We start from the raw sequence: 15,525 nt of genomic DNA on the forward strand, positions 1-15,525 counted from the left end.
TACTCATGTGCTTTTCAAAATTACCAACATGGCATTGTTAAGATTTTTGTGCAAATCATGCTTTTTGGCTGAGCTGTGAGTATTTGTGCTAAATCATGCTTGTTAATGGAGATTATCCTACAAATTTTACTTTTCTTTGCCATGTCCAAAACTTACTTTTAGTTTGCCATGGCAAATTTTTACCGTAATTGCCATGGCAACTTTACTTTTAAGTACATGGCAAATTTACTTGAGCATACATGGCAAATTTTACTTTTTTTGCCATGCCAAAAAATTAACTATTAACTTGCCATGGCAATTCTTTACCTTAATTGTCATGGCAACTTTACTTATAAGTAGATGGAAAATTTAGTAGAACATACATACAGAGAGCGGCGTTTTGGCTCCTAGGTGCATATGCACCCATTGTTGAAATACACATTTCAAAAAGTTGAAAATTTCGGAACAAAAATTCCACGTGTATATCCGGACATTTTATGTGCACGTGCGTTCACAAGGTTTCGGTGAAAAACGACGTTTTTTGTGGCTTGTGTAAAAAAGATAAAGAAATGCCTCGTGAATAGTTAGAATGAAGCATCAGAAATTGTCTTTTTTACACAAGCCACAAAAAACGTCGTTTTTCACTGAAATCTTGTGCACGCACATAAAATGTCTGGATATACAAGCAGGATTTTTGTTCAGAATTTTTCAACTTTTCAAAATGTGTATTTCGACAATGGGTGCATATGCACCTAGGAGCCAAAGGCAATTACCGATACATCGCAAATTTTACTCTTTTTTGCCATGTCAAAAAATTTATTATTAAGTTGCCATGGCAAATTTTTACCTTGATTGCCATGGCATCTTTACTTGTAAGTACATGGAAAATTTACATGAACATACATAGCAAATTATTACCATGGCAAAATTAACCTTTTTATTGCCATGGCAAAATTAGCTTTTTATTGCCATGGCAATTTTTATTTAACATATGAAGCATGGCAAGTTTGACTTCTATTTTTGCCATGGCAAAAATACTTTACATCCACGGCAAATTCTGTCCTTTTCCACCACTCATGGTAATTTTGCTTCTATTGACTATGGTACATTTACTTTACAAAACATGGCAATTACTATTAAACAAAAGATTGTGCATTTTTGTTTCTGCACCACACAATGGCAATTTTTAATCCACATTTTTTGTCTCTTCATTTATATAGTAAAAATAGCATGCAGATTTTTAATCTACATTTTCTTGCCATCATGGTAGAGATGAAAAATTGCCATGAACTTTTTTGTTTTTTGACATTTGCATTAAAACATTTTTTTTACCATGGAAAATTTTGCTTATAAAGATCATGGCAAATTTTTTTGCTTCAACCCATAGTGATTTTTTAGTAGTATCTTGTTCTTTATTTTATATATCTATCACGACAAAATTATTTTTGGACCATTTCAAATGTTTTTGAGTATGACAAAATCTAACCTTTATTATTCACACCCATAAGTGGGTTTCTTAGTCAAAATAGTTTTGGGGCAAACTGGGCTTTATTTTTCTTTTATTCAACGCAAAAAGGCGTAGAGTGATGGTGTTCGGGCTGGGCGCTTCTCGTCCCGAACGGCATCCTTCGATCTATTGGCACCCCGCACCGAACGACTCGTTCGGTCTGGGGCTCTCCAGACCGAACGGTCGGCAGATATCGGGGTCCTATATTTAACCACGGAGAGCTTGTACTGATCGCGTCTGGTTACCAAACGGAGCTCTTGCCGGTCCGTTTGAAACTCGGCAGCTCGACTTTGGGTGGCAAACTTGCCCGTCCCGTCTCTACGCTCTTCCGTTTGTGTATTTGAAATCGGAATCTGACTCTGTGCATTATTCATTTGATGAAACGGAATTTTGCAGCTCCTTTTGCTTGATTGCTATGCTCATTAGGCTTCCGCAAGGTACCTTTGCTTGTATTGGATCCTTGTTCATTTCAGAGATAAGGCGAAGTTTGTTGGTTGAGAAAAATCTTTATTTTCTCGTCCAGCAATTCTAGTCCGAGCGTGAATTTTCTTCATCTGCTCGCTTAAAAAAACATGATTTGTCTAGAGCACATCTAAATGTGACCTAATTATTATACATCTAAGTGACTCAATCAAATATAAAGAAAATGAAAAAAAGTATATATCCGCACGAATCTCCATGTAAGATCAATGACCTAGGACTTAGATGTGCAATAGGTATGGCACATCAAGATATGCTTTAGGAAAACATACGCGGTTCCACCTCATCTAAGTTGGAAAGGTTTGATGGATAATGTGGGCATGATTTTCCACATGTTTCCTTGACCTTGTTTTTCTCTGGTTTTCTTTTTGGGAAATGGTAAATCCCGAAGTTTGGGATTTGACCAAGGCAAATCGAACTTTTTCGATGTTAATTTTAGTGGCGTGAGGATGGCAAGTTTAAGTTCACACGCACGACAATTTTTTGATAAAAAAATACACTAAGGACGTAGTGGTCATGCTTGCCAACTAACTTGTCATCCTCGCGTCACTAAACTTGTCATCGAAAACCTTCTCAAAAAAAATGCCATCGAAAATGTTTGATTTTCCATGGTCAAATCATGTGTTCAGGCGTTATCGGGTCATTTTTATTGCGCCTTTTCTTCTTTTCATTTTTATGTTGTTTTTCATTTGCCAGTTTTTTCGTTTCTTTTCCTGTTTTCATTTTTTGTTTTACTCCCTCTGTCCCAAAATTCTTGTCTTAGATTAGTCTAGATACGGATGTATCTAATACTAAAACGTGACTTGCTACATCCGTATTTGGACAAATCTAAGACAAAATTTTGGGACGGAGGGAGTACAACTTTCATCAATATTACGTTCAGATACTTTTCAGAATTCATGAATATTTTTAAAAATCAAGGTTTTTTGTAATTTTTTAATATTTTTCAAACTTCATGAAGAAGTTTTGAAATTGTGATTTTTTTAGTATTGATGAATATTTTTAATATTTATGAATTTATTAAATTATTGAAGATTTTTTATAAATCATGAAAATTATTTACAATGCATGAACATTTTTTTATATTCAAAAAAAATTAGATTTTGTTAGCATTTTTGTAATTCATAATATTATTTAATTTATCAAATGCACATGCACGTTTCTTTTGAAAAAATGTGCGAACTTGAGTATCTGCAGCATGCACGCATTAGATAGGCGTATTCGTTCGTGCTAGTAAACGAACGAGAACAATGCACGATGAATTGGTGCATCTCCACTTCAAATGGGGCACCTATCAAGACTGACATGTGCGCATTAACGCCCTTCTGGTATGAGCCAGTTGTCGACGTGGAGGATGGCAGCCACCGGCCAAGGCCGCTACATAAGGGCATTCTCTAGGAGGAATGCAGGACTTCGTCGACTCCGTAAGCTAGAGAAGTGTAGAGATAGTCCATTAGTAGATCGTTAACATGTCTTATCTAGATTTGTCCTCCCTCAACTCCGGCGACTAGACATCCGACTAACCAAATGTTGCCATTGGGCACCCATTGTAGTAGTTGTTAACTATAAGCATCAATAGAGTCATTTCTCGCCATGTGAGGGCCTGAACGTGGATAAAGCTTGTGTCCCATGTCCATGTGATAATCTGAGGTGATCACCCCTATCACCATAATCCACATATGTTCACTGTATTGTCATTAGGTACTATGTGAGGACTCATTGGGGCTCCTAGGGCTCACCTAAAGGTTCCATCTGCATTCGTACCACCCGTATTTCTAACCACTCAAGTTTTGCATTAATTTCTAGGCCAATCAAGTAGCATATAATCCATCGTCATGCTCGTCTTGAACTTGCATTTTTGAACATTGATGACCATCCCCACTGAAGTCATCCTCACATGGTCTATTTTAAATATTATTTTGATGTAAGTCATCAGCTTCTCCTAACCCACATAGGCATAGAAAACACATGGTATGGGTGAGTTCATGAAGTGCAATTCACAATTTCTTAGCATACCACTAGATCATTTGATCCACGCCGTACATCATTTACTATTATTTGTGGACCATCTATAGTCCAATCACCGGGCTTCATCTTAGTCAACCTTTAATTTCAATTTATGTTCTACCTTAGTTTTTAAAGCCACAACCAACTCTTTGGTTTACTTCATTGCTTCAAGACTTGATCACCAAAGGATCAATTCTCTTGTGACAATATTGAGTTTCTCCATGAGTATCATATTGGTCATCACTTGCTCTTCTAAATACTCCACCACAATATCTTGAGAGCCATAGTGAGTTTTTTCATTTGAATTACTCACTTCAAGACTTTATCAACCTTGGCCCAATTCATGAGCTCATCATGACCTTAATTATCTTCAAGACATGTCTAGAATTATTTTCTTTAATCATTCTCTCAAGAGCTTGATCCTTCATGGCTCAACTCATAATCCCACAGACAAAAAACTTTTGTTTTCTCCAATGAACTCTATCTTGGTCATATTTGATTTACTCACTGGAATCAATCTTGATTCATCTTAGTCAATTTTCTGCATATTCTTGGCCATAACATATTCATCTCTATAACTAAATAATCTTGATGCATACCCTCATTTTAATGCCATTCTTCCCAAATCCAACCCATATACTTATGAAACACATATGGAACATTCCTTCGTATATTACTCAATGCAACTGTTAGTCCATGCAAGTGCCAATCATACCAAATTTCAATGCATATGTTTATGTTGATTTCTTTCATCCTTGAACCCATCCAATGTTCTGCATGGATTGCCTATGGAACCCATCTCTGATTACCTATGGAACCCATCTCTGTTAAATCATTAGTCCATAGGATTGCTATTAATTATGAAAACCACACGTGGGTCGGGGTTTATGCACTTTCAGTCACCCACAAAGAGCCCACAAAGTGCATGACCATGTATTCCACCATGTCTTGCTACCAAAAAGTCAATGCCTCACTTGGGGTTGTGTAAGATCGAACTGAGTCTAGAGGGGGTGAACAGACTACTAAAACTGATTATATCACAACCTAGAGGGTTTTCCCAATTTTAGTTCTTGGCAATTTTAAGCTTATATAGATATTTCCTAAAACACCCCAGACATGTAAATCTAATAAAGAGGAAAGCACGGAAATAAAACTTGCAAGTAAGTTAAAGGGAGTGAGCTTAGTAGATTGCAAATACAAGGAGGCTCAACAATGTTTTTAGGTGCTCCTCCACATGCTTATGCAGTCAGAACCTCCATACATATAACACAAAAGGTAAGGAGATAGGGGGTCTCCCTGCCTTAACCCCCTCGAAGGCTTGAAACTCTTACTTTCTTCTGGATTAAATCGAACTTGGTATTCAATAGTGGATACACATTGCATAATAAAATTTACCCAGTTATGTCGGAAGCCTAGTTTCAGCATAATCTCCTTCAGGAAGGACCACTCAACCTGGTCATAAGGTTTATGCATATCAAACTTGATGGCACATAGACCCTCTTTACCTTCTATCCTATTTTCAATTATATGAAAGCACTCATACTAAAACATTTTCCGTAATCATTCTTCGTGACACGAAAGCACTCTAATTCAGAGTAACAATTTCTGGGAGAAAAACCTTTGAACGAGAAGCCACCATTTCTGCAGTACTTTTATACACCACATTACACAAGCTAATCGGCCTAAATTAGGTTACCTTTTTCGTAGAATTAATCTAGGGTCATCACAATAGTAGTGTCAGTCCATCGCGTTGGAATAGTACATATATTATCTGCTTACAAAACCTTCTCGACCAGATCGTCCCCTAACATGTACCAAAATCTTTTATAAGAAATAACATGTAGTCAATCCGGCCCCGGAGCACTTAAATCACCAATATCAAAAAGATCCTTACAAACATCTTCAGCGGTGCATGGGGCAAGGAGTGCATTATTCATCTTAGCCGACACCCTTCTACGTACCAGAGATAAAATCTCCTGATCCGGTTGCAGAACTTCAGAAGTGACAAGATTTCCAAAATAGTTTGTGGTGTGATCCTTCAGTTCCGTTCATTGTTGCCAGACGCCAAAATTATCATGGAGTCTCTTAATATTATTTCTCTTTTTCCTAGTTGTAGCCGCATTACAAAATAAAGAGGTATTACTATCCCCATGCATCGACCAATTTGCTCGACCTCTCTGTATCTAGAAAATTGCTTCTTGATTCAAAATATTTTCAATAAGCACTACAACTTCCTTTTGTTGAGATCGTGACTCTGTATTTAGAGGACCACACCACAGTCTCTCTAATTCCTTTTTTAATTTGTTGATTCTGCATTTTGGACCCTTCAGAGTATCATGATCCCGAGTATGTTGTATGCATATTCGCATGCACCGCTCGGGTCCGAGCCACGAGAGATGGACCAATACTTGCAATCTTGGCCTTTTCCCAAGCCGACTTCACGATTTCCTCAACTGTCTATTCTTTGAGCAATCTTGCTTCAATTTGTTTTACACGGCCCTTCGAACAACTAAATACATTACCATGAAAATAATCCACATCCAGAATCAAAGGGTGGTGCTCCGAGTGTACATGTTACTAATTGATAACCGCAACCCAAGGAAATTTATTTGCCATTCCGCATTACACATAGCCTGGTCAAGTCTTTCCTTGATGTCCCCTCTTCTGCAAGTAATGGGATCGCCAATGAAACACATATCATCCAAAGCGCACTATGTAAGACAATCATGAAAATATTTCATCATAGCATTAGGTCTCATACTGCCGCCCTCTTCTTCCGAATAGTATACAATTATAAAATCCCCTAAAACCATCCAAGGATGGCGCCTTTATTATGCAAATTACGGATATCATTCCAAGATATATGGCAATCACTCCAAGACAAATGACCATAGAAACTCGTAAAGTGCCATTGTACAACATAAGCATGCATATAAAAACATAAAAAGCTGACAGAAAAAACCTGAGTGATAGTAGCTAGTGTGTTGGTTCATGCCACGACGAACATCGGCGTTGACAATGAGGGCCGACAAACGAAATAACATGTTGCACCCTAGGCCATTGCTCAGCTCGCATGTGTAAGGAAAAAACAGCCAATACGAATATCTAGCCTTTAGATCCGACGGTCAGTGAAGTGAATGACACCAATTTATTTCTCAGCTACTAGCTGAGTTCCCGCAAAACAGATACATTTGTATCCTTTTTCTGGTTTTTATTTATCGATAATGTTTTCTAGAGAACGTCAGCTAGGAGGGGAATGCCAAGTGAATGTTTTTCCCTGACAGTGTTAGTTGCTTCGCGAGATTAAACGACGACAATTTTAATTGAAAAATGCCTTCTTCTAAATAAACAGTCATGTTGTTCTGAAGAGTTGCCATCACCTCACAACTATAACTAAGATCAAAACTGTTTGAAATGCCACCCCTAGTAGTGAATGTTGGGAGCTCATTTTTACGATATAGAAAATCCAAATTTTTTTGCTCGCCATGTGGGAAAGTGACTTAAACAGATCATGAAACATTGGCATTAGATCAGCTTAATATATCCCAACATCTCTTATAAAATTCTACTGGAAAGTCATTCGGGCAGGTGGCTTATTATTCTTCATTTGCGAAATCACCACGAAAACCTCCTTTTCTGTGAAAGGAGTAGTGAGTAACTCGTTCTCATCCTCTCTTAGCTGTGGTGCATCCTCAACCATATCCTCGTTGCCTGAAACAAAATTCACTACTGGTGCCCCAAATAACTTTTTATAAAAGTTGGAAATGTACAACTTTAGGTTCTCATGCCCTACTATTGTACCCTCGTCCTATTCAAGTTGGATAATCTTCTTTTTTCTATATTTCCCATTCACAATCATATGAAAAAATTGAGTATTATTATCCCCTTGAACCACCTGACGCAATTTAGCTCTAAGTGCCTATTTGGTCTCCTCTTCTCTAAGAATCTTTGCCAGACTGACCTCAGCCTCACGTTTAGCTCCTCGTTCACTTGTATCAAGCGAATTAGTCTCAACTTTTATATCGAGATCATTAATGAAATTAAGTAACCTTTCTTTTGTTGCTTGTAGATACCACTTTCATTTTTAGCCCATCCCCTCAAAAACTTTCTCAGATGTCTAATTCAAATTGCCATCTGTCAATGTTCGAATCTCCCCTCTGCTCTGAGGCCCATTCCATGGCTATCAAAGCAAGGAAGCCATCCCTCTCAAACCACAAAAGTTCGAAAGAGAAGACCTCCTTGTTGCCTCTGTGAACCGCCTCACCCGAGTCAACAAGCAGGAGTTGTGATAGGATATCCTGTTTGTAACGCACACACCGTTACCAAAGGCATCTCGGTAGCGTTTTTAATCATCATTTTACTAACCTACCTCTAACAAGAGCTGCATCCTGGTAGCCCTTTGAATCAGGGAGGGCCGTTTTGGCTCCCGGGAGCATATGCTCGCGGATGAACAGTAAATTCAAGAAAATGTAAAAAATCAAAAATTCTGTTTTTTTGTAGATGTTGGTGTAACACCCCAAGTGTAATCCTTCCCACTTTGTAACTTTTCCAACCTTGGTCATGAGTATTTCCATGTGGGTTTCATTATATGGCTTATTCATCTTTGTTTTGCATTGTCTCTTTATCTGTTGCATGCCATGCTCATCTTTGTTTGTTGCATTGTGCCTCTTGTCATTTTGCATTTCATCATGATCATTATGTGCATTACACTATTATTTATGAAGTGACTTGATATGGGCTTCTATTCTTGGCGGGGTCTCCCCAGATTCCTAAGAATAAGATCACATATTGGGCATGCCAAGTTCGTGTTACTATCGCAAGCATGCTTGAAAATTTTCATGCGAAAAGGAGCAGTAGTGTTTCGACGGTGAAAAAAACAAATTTGGCGTGCCATTTGGTCTTCAATTTGTTTTTCTTTTGCACATGCCAAAATGCTTAACTTTTTGTCTCAAAATTTGCAGGTAGCATTTGTATGTGACAGACCACATAAAAAATTGTCTTGATATTTTTTACATTTGAAAAATTATTTTTGGGCCCATGCTCCCGGGAGCCAAATTGAGTTTCCATTTCAATCATCCTTTTACTATTCCTTGGTTCGATTCGTCAGCTAAGAGGGTCCTTTTCTTAAAAAATAAAGATAATCATCAAAAAGCAAAGAAATCGGTAGCGAAAGACTACATTTCCAGTTTTTTAATGACGCGTGATCCACGCTCCAAATATTCTGCTCGGGTCACCAATGATGATATAGCATGGCACCGCTGCGGTAATGCACACCTTATCAATCACATGGCAGTCCAACAACTCCAATACCATGGCGACCAACGCAGCCAGTGCTCCGGCAGGCCCTATCCCGTTCAAGGATGTTGTCGTGGACAACGTCGACCTGGTCGCCACCATGCCGGCTGAGAGGTCTTCGGAAGACCACGACGATGTCCTGGTATCGGCGCTGCCGAGCAAGCCGATGGTCGGCAGCACGCAGAACAAGCTCCGCTGCTACTTGGGCTTCTGGCTGCCGGAGACCTTCGTCCCGGCGGCCATCGGCCTGCAGCGCCGCTTCGTACCCCGCCCCGACGACGTCATCATCGCCAGCCTGCCCAAGTGCGGCACCACGTGGCTCAACGCCCTGGCGTTCGCGACGATGGCGCGCCGCTGTTACCCGCCCGCCGGCGCCGACCACCCACTCCTCCGCCTCAGCCCGCACCAGTGCGTGCCTTTTCTGGACGCTCTCTTCGCCGGAGGCGGCCGGGAGGCCAGGCTGGACGTGCTCCCGTCCCCGCGCCTCATGTACACGCACATGCCGCACGAGATGCTGCCGCGCGCCGGCGGCTGCAGGGTCGTGTACATCTGCAGGGAGCCCAAGGACACGGCCGTGTCGCTGTGGCAGTTCCGCCGGAGCATGCACCCGGAGCTGCCGTTCCTCGACACCTTCGAGTCCATCTGCAGCGGCGCCAACACGTACGGGCCGTTCTGGGACCACATCCTCGGGTACTGGCGCGCCAGCGAGTCGTGGCCGGAGAACGTGCTCTTCTTGAGGTACGAGAAGCTGCTGCGCGACCCGGCCGGAAACGTGAGAAAGCTCGCGCGGTTCGTCGGCGTGCCGTTCTCCGAGGCGGAGGAGGAGGCCGGCGTCGTCCGCGGCATCGTCGAGCTCTGCAGCCTCGGGAGCCTGAGGAGCGTGGAGGTGAACAGGACGGGCTACATGGACGGCCTCAAGTTCCCGCGCAAGGCCCTCTTCCGCAAGGGCGTGGCCGGCGACTGGGCGAACCACATGACGCCGGAGATGGCGCGCCGCATGGACGATATCGTCGCCGACAAGCTCCGCGCCACGGGGCTTACATTCCAGTGAGCTCAGAGACGAGATCAATTTAATCATTTCCGTAACTTTATTACCAGCCAAATGTTTCAGTTTATCATAAGCAAGCATACACGATCACGCTTCCGCGTCACACGATATTCATCGGATTACTTTAATTCAGATCACAACTTCACAAGTGAAACGCACACAGCTCGCATACACAAGCATACACCGCAGTAACAGTACTCCTGAACCCGGTCGGTTCATGGCGGCCTCACAGCTTGCTGGAGACCGCGATGGGCCTGGTCCGGGGCCGGGCCGGGGCGGGCTCCTTGGGCACGACGACGATGAGCTCGCCGTTGTCGACGCTGGCCCTGATCTGCTCCACCCTGACGTGCTCCGGCAGCGCCACCTCCCGCGCGAACTCCGGCTTCCCGCGCTCCGCCACGTGCCACACCGCCGCCTCCTCGTTTCCCTCGTTTCCCTTCTCCTTGGCCGCGCCCCTGACGCTGAGCACGTTGCCGTCCTCCACCTGGACCTTGACGTCGTCTTTGCCCAGCCCCGGGACGTTGATCCTGAGGACGTGGGAGGTCGGGGTCTCCACCCAGTCCATGGCGGCCGTGGCGGAGGCTAAGGGGCGGGCGTAGAGGAGCCGCCGGAAGGGGCTTCCCCCGAAGAAGAGGTCCGCCATTGACTGGAACGGGAGAACTAGCTCGGATGGGATCGGCTGCGACTGCAGTTGAGGTCTTGAGGATCGCACGGTTGGGAATTGCTGTTGCGGTCTCGGCGTCGGCGAGTTGGGAAAAAGGCGAACGAACTGGAACGATGGGGGCGATAAATCTGGAAGGGTTTGCGGCGTCGACGTCAGAGCGATGGTTCGAGAGACACGGAGAGAGAGCAACTCGCTGGATAATGGCGTAGTAGATGGGAGAAGCTTCTGGAGTCTGTACTCCTGTGGAACAGTTCCTTCAGCTGGTTGCTTAGGGCATCTCTAGCCGTTGGCCCCCCAGGGGGCGTCAAAAAGCGCCGCCTGGGGGTGAGCCGGCGCAAAAAATGGTCCTGGGGCGAGTCGGCCCCCAGCCGTCGGCCCCAGGGCCGTCCCTAGGCGCGTATTAAAAAAAAATGAGACGTTCGGCGAAGTTATGATAAAAACTAATTAAATTTCAGCTAAACATGACAAATTTCGTCTAAACATAGCAAATTTCGGCGAAATTCGTCATTTTCATGACATTAACCTAATCTAAAAAAGAAAGGCGCTGAAGTCGTCGCCCCCATCGTCGGCGGCGGCGGCCTTCTCCTCCTTGACGTGGGCGTCCCTGCTGGACCCGGCGTCGCCATGGCGGACTGGCGGCGGCGCGTCGTCGTCGTCGTCGTCGCTGTCCATAGGACGACGACCCCGTCTTCATCGCGGCCGCGTCGGCGCTCTTCGAAGCGGCGCAGGGCGGCGCGCTGGCGCTCCTTCACCTTCTCCTGGCGCGCCTTCTCCATCGCAATGGAGTCCTGGCGCGCCCATTCTAGGGCCGCGTCGTCGTCGTCGAACTCCGCCTTCACCGGCGCAAGCCCCAGCTCCGTCTTCACCGGCGCCAGCCCCGGCTCCGTCTTTGGCTTGACGAAGCGCGGAGGAGCCAACGAGGACGAGGCGCCCCGGCCGCCCTCGTTGATGACGATGCCGGCGCTGCGAGTGCGCCGACCGAGCGGCGACTCAGCCGCGGGCTCGGCCTTGACGCCGAGCAGGGCCGGAGTGCCGGAGGAGTGCAACGAGGATCGGGAGGAAGAAGAGGAGGAGGAGGAGCTCCCCCGGCGCTGAGCCTCCACCCCGATGGCCCGGCGCGCATGTCCGACGGCACCAGGATGTTCGCCTGGAACAGGAGCCAGGACTCCTGTTCGCGGAGAGAACGGCGGCCGAAGCCGTTGGCCGCCGCCTCGTCTCCGGGGAAGCATTCTGCCATGGCAACGGCGGGGCGGGGCGGGCTCGGGAGAGGTAGAGGGAGGGGCCGGAGGGCGGCGCTCGGGAGAGGCAGGGAGAGGGAGGGGGTTGGACGGCGGCGAGGGGGGACTGGTCTGGGCACAGGCGAGTGGAGGCCGCTGGCTTTTATAGCTGGGCCGCGCCCGTGTGTACGCGTGCGCGGGAAGGGAGGCGTCGGCGCGCCGCCCCGTGAAGCGCCGCCCGTGAGGAATCAATGGCAAGGCTGACCGGCGGCAGCCTTGCCATTGATTCCCCGCGGGAAACCGAGGCCGTTGGGGGAAGACGAGGCGCCGAGTCGCTGACACGGCTGGCCCGCGTCTTTTTCGCGCCAAAACAGCTCGCCCCGGCGCCCCCGGGCTCCCCCCAGCGCGCCGGGTTCGGGCTGGGTCCGCCGGCGCTGTTTTCGGCCCAAGCCGGCGAAAATCAGGCTCCTGGGGGCGCGACTGGGCCGTTTTTTCGGCGTCGACGCGAAAAAAACGCCTGGGGAGGCCTTCCTGGGGGCGCGGCTGGAGATGCCCTTAGCAACCGCAAATTTTCTTCCGCATTTGTCAGCCGACACAAATGAAAGAGGTAGATGTCCAACGCTAATGACATATATTTAGATTTTTTTTTCAACAAATTGGATGAAATTCATACAACATGGCCGGATTTCATATAACCATGACGGATTTTACAAACATTACAGATTTGGTTACATTTCAAACATTCAGAACAAATAAAAGACCTGCCCCTAAACTTGTCATATGGCGACGGCGGCCGGCATCCAAGCCCGTGTTGTCATCAGCCGGCTCCATGAGCACTGGCGATAAGACCCGTGAAGTGAAGGTGTGGTTTTCGGCGAGAAAGAGTAGAACACGAGAGACGGACCAACCCACATGGGACACAAGGCACCGCCGCCTCCCATGGCCTAGTCATTATCTAAGGAGTTTGCGACCTGTCCGTCGCTGGTGGACATGAGGTACACGATGGAAATGGTGGCACCAGATCTGTCTTGGTCCCATCGGGCCGCTGATGAATCGTCGGCGGCGAGTAGGAAGCGCAGCTGGCGTTGCTCTCCTCCGCGATGGCAGTTGCGCCTTCGCGGCGCCGCTTCCTGGCGAGCGGCGGCTTGAGAGCGAACGACATTGTAGATGGCACACTGCTCCGCTACGAAGTTAGGGTTCGCCATGGCCATGGCCGCCACAGCCTCCTCGCTCGCACACTCGCGGTAGATCTGGCCCTCTGCCAGCCGGTGCTGCTCCAGGAGGAACATGTTGTACCGTTGTTCCTCCTGCGCCTGCTGGAACGCCGGCGCAGGCTAGACCTCCGTCATGGCAGCGTTGAAGTGCACTTGCGCTTGCTCTATGATGAAGCCGGTGAGCACAGGAGGCGTGGGAGCCGGGACGGAGTCATCGGAGCCCATCTCCATCATGGTGTTGTCCTCATCGTCGGAGACCTCGGGCGAGCTGGCCGACAAGCCGGCCTCGATCCGCCTGGCACGACGGCTATGCCATGTGGCGGTAAGGCTGGCCACCGCGTGCTTCATCTTCGGCAACAGACTGTCTCACAGTGCTTTCTCGCTGGCGGTCATGATGTATGTGGAGGAAAGAAGGAGGATGTGGGGCGGATGTGTTGTGCTATGGACATAGCCGGGAGTGGCTGCTCTTAAATAGTGGATTTCGGTGAAGTCGGACGTTAATGTGGGACACCAGAGTGGCTTTTTCGGCCGGCGAGCCTGCTTAATGGCGGCATACGGACAGACGGGGTATTGAACAGGCGTGATAGATATCCGTCCCGTCCCGTCCAGTCACGCATCTCCGGCTTTGAACAGGCATGAAGACCGGAGATGTGCAGCAGGCGACTTCCTTGTCCGGTGCGCCGCTTCAATTGCGGAGGCAGTGAGAGGCCGCATCCGGCCTGAGATGTCTTCAATGTTGAGCAGCGGGCTCTACAACAGCATGAATGCGGGCAGCTGGCACCGGGCAGGAACGCACGCTAACGAGGGAGGAGCATTTTTGATGGGCCAGAGCGGTCAGAAGCAGGCTTGGGATCGGTCCAGACTCCCGCAAACCTGTCCACGTTAGTCTCTAGTTTGCGGGAGAAATAGCGTACGGACCGCTGCGCGGACCGATACAGGTCGGTGTCGGATGGCTTCCGCAGTCTGGGCAACATGGTCCAACGATTGCGGGAGGTTTGCAGGTCCGTTTTGAAGATGCCTTTAGAAATGCATCCGCAACATTTGTAAATGAGAGAAGCGTATGAAAGAATATTCATGTCCTTCCGATTCAACCTCGAATCGACCCCTCCAAATAAGGCGGACGCTACAAATAAGTTAACTTATTTGTGCCAGTTTTAAGTCGCCTCCGTAACCATCCGATCAAACGAGTCCCCGCCGTCCGATCCAGATCCAAACTCGGGCAGGAGTGGTCGTTGACACCGCAAACTATTGCAACGAAACTCGCGTTGCAACGCAACAAGGCCAAAACAGACCGCACCTCACCTGGCCCCCGCAGGTCGCGGGCGGCGACGGCTGCCGCTCCCCCACACCTAGCGGCCCACCGTCCCGTGTCGCTTCGTCAGAGAACTCAACATATGCAGCAGATCCGGCAGTGCCCCACCGCCCCGAATCATCGCAACGCGTCTCCCCCGACCCCCTGCATCGACCCCAATGGCGCATCATATCTACAGGGATATCACTACAAAAATATGTCAACTAGTGACCTTCTGTCAGTGACCCTGGAAGAACTGGCATATATCTATGACCATTTGAGACCAATTGGTCAAAAGCTGTTTGGGGGGCTCCAAACCCTAAACCATTGCGGCCATTTTGGTCAGAAAAGTCATAATTTCCTTACACGAAATGGTCATAAAGCAAACAGTGCTGGTCCGCTGCCTTATTTCTAGTTGTTAACGACCAATATAGATGGTCATAGCCTTGTAAATTGTGGTGGGTTGTGATGACTAGGCGCCATCTCATCAGTTTTGCCTATGTGTCATGTCCATGTGTCAATTTTTGCCCTAGGTTGTGAAGCAACCTATATTTCTGTTATTTCAAAAATTCCCAAAAAATTCTCATAAATTGTTTGGATCATATCTTCATCAAATATGTCAAAAACCTTCCTTGCCTAGTTCAAAAATGATTCAACAATATTCATTTTCCTATTCTGTTCAAAGCATCACTTTATGAAGGAAGTGTTATTTATATATTCTTGATTTCCCTAAAAAAAATTGAAGACATCCTTCTTAGTATATGATCATCCTCAGCCAAAACTCACGCCCATTGGCCATGTGCATTTCCCGTACCGCTAATCA

General features: G+C 46.6%; 2 protein-coding genes across 2 annotated transcripts; one reads left to right on the forward strand and one right to left on the reverse strand.

Moving 5' to 3' along the window:
• The first annotated feature begins 9,243 nt into the window (after positions 1–9,243).
• Positions 9,244–10,431, forward strand: LOC119341356 (cytosolic sulfotransferase 5-like). Its single transcript, XM_037613235.1, has one exon. It carries the CDS (start codon positions 9,285–9,287, stop codon positions 10,317–10,319), a length of 1,035 nt encoding a protein of 344 aa, XP_037469132.1. The 5' UTR covers positions 9,244–9,284; the 3' UTR covers positions 10,320–10,431.
• LOC119341357 (16.0 kDa heat shock protein, peroxisomal-like) lies at positions 10,334–11,389 on the reverse strand. Its single transcript, XM_037613236.1, has one exon. It carries the CDS (start codon positions 10,957–10,959, stop codon positions 10,543–10,545), a length of 417 nt encoding a protein of 138 aa, XP_037469133.1. The 5' UTR covers positions 10,960–11,389; the 3' UTR covers positions 10,334–10,542.
• Positions 11,390–15,525: the final 4,136 nt, after the last annotated feature.

The sequence above is a fragment of the Triticum dicoccoides genome, chromosome 7B (genome assembly GCF_002162155.2).
Source record: "Triticum dicoccoides isolate Atlit2015 ecotype Zavitan chromosome 7B, WEW_v2.0, whole genome shotgun sequence".
NCBI lineage: Eukaryota > Viridiplantae > Streptophyta > Magnoliopsida > Poales > Poaceae > Triticum > Triticum dicoccoides.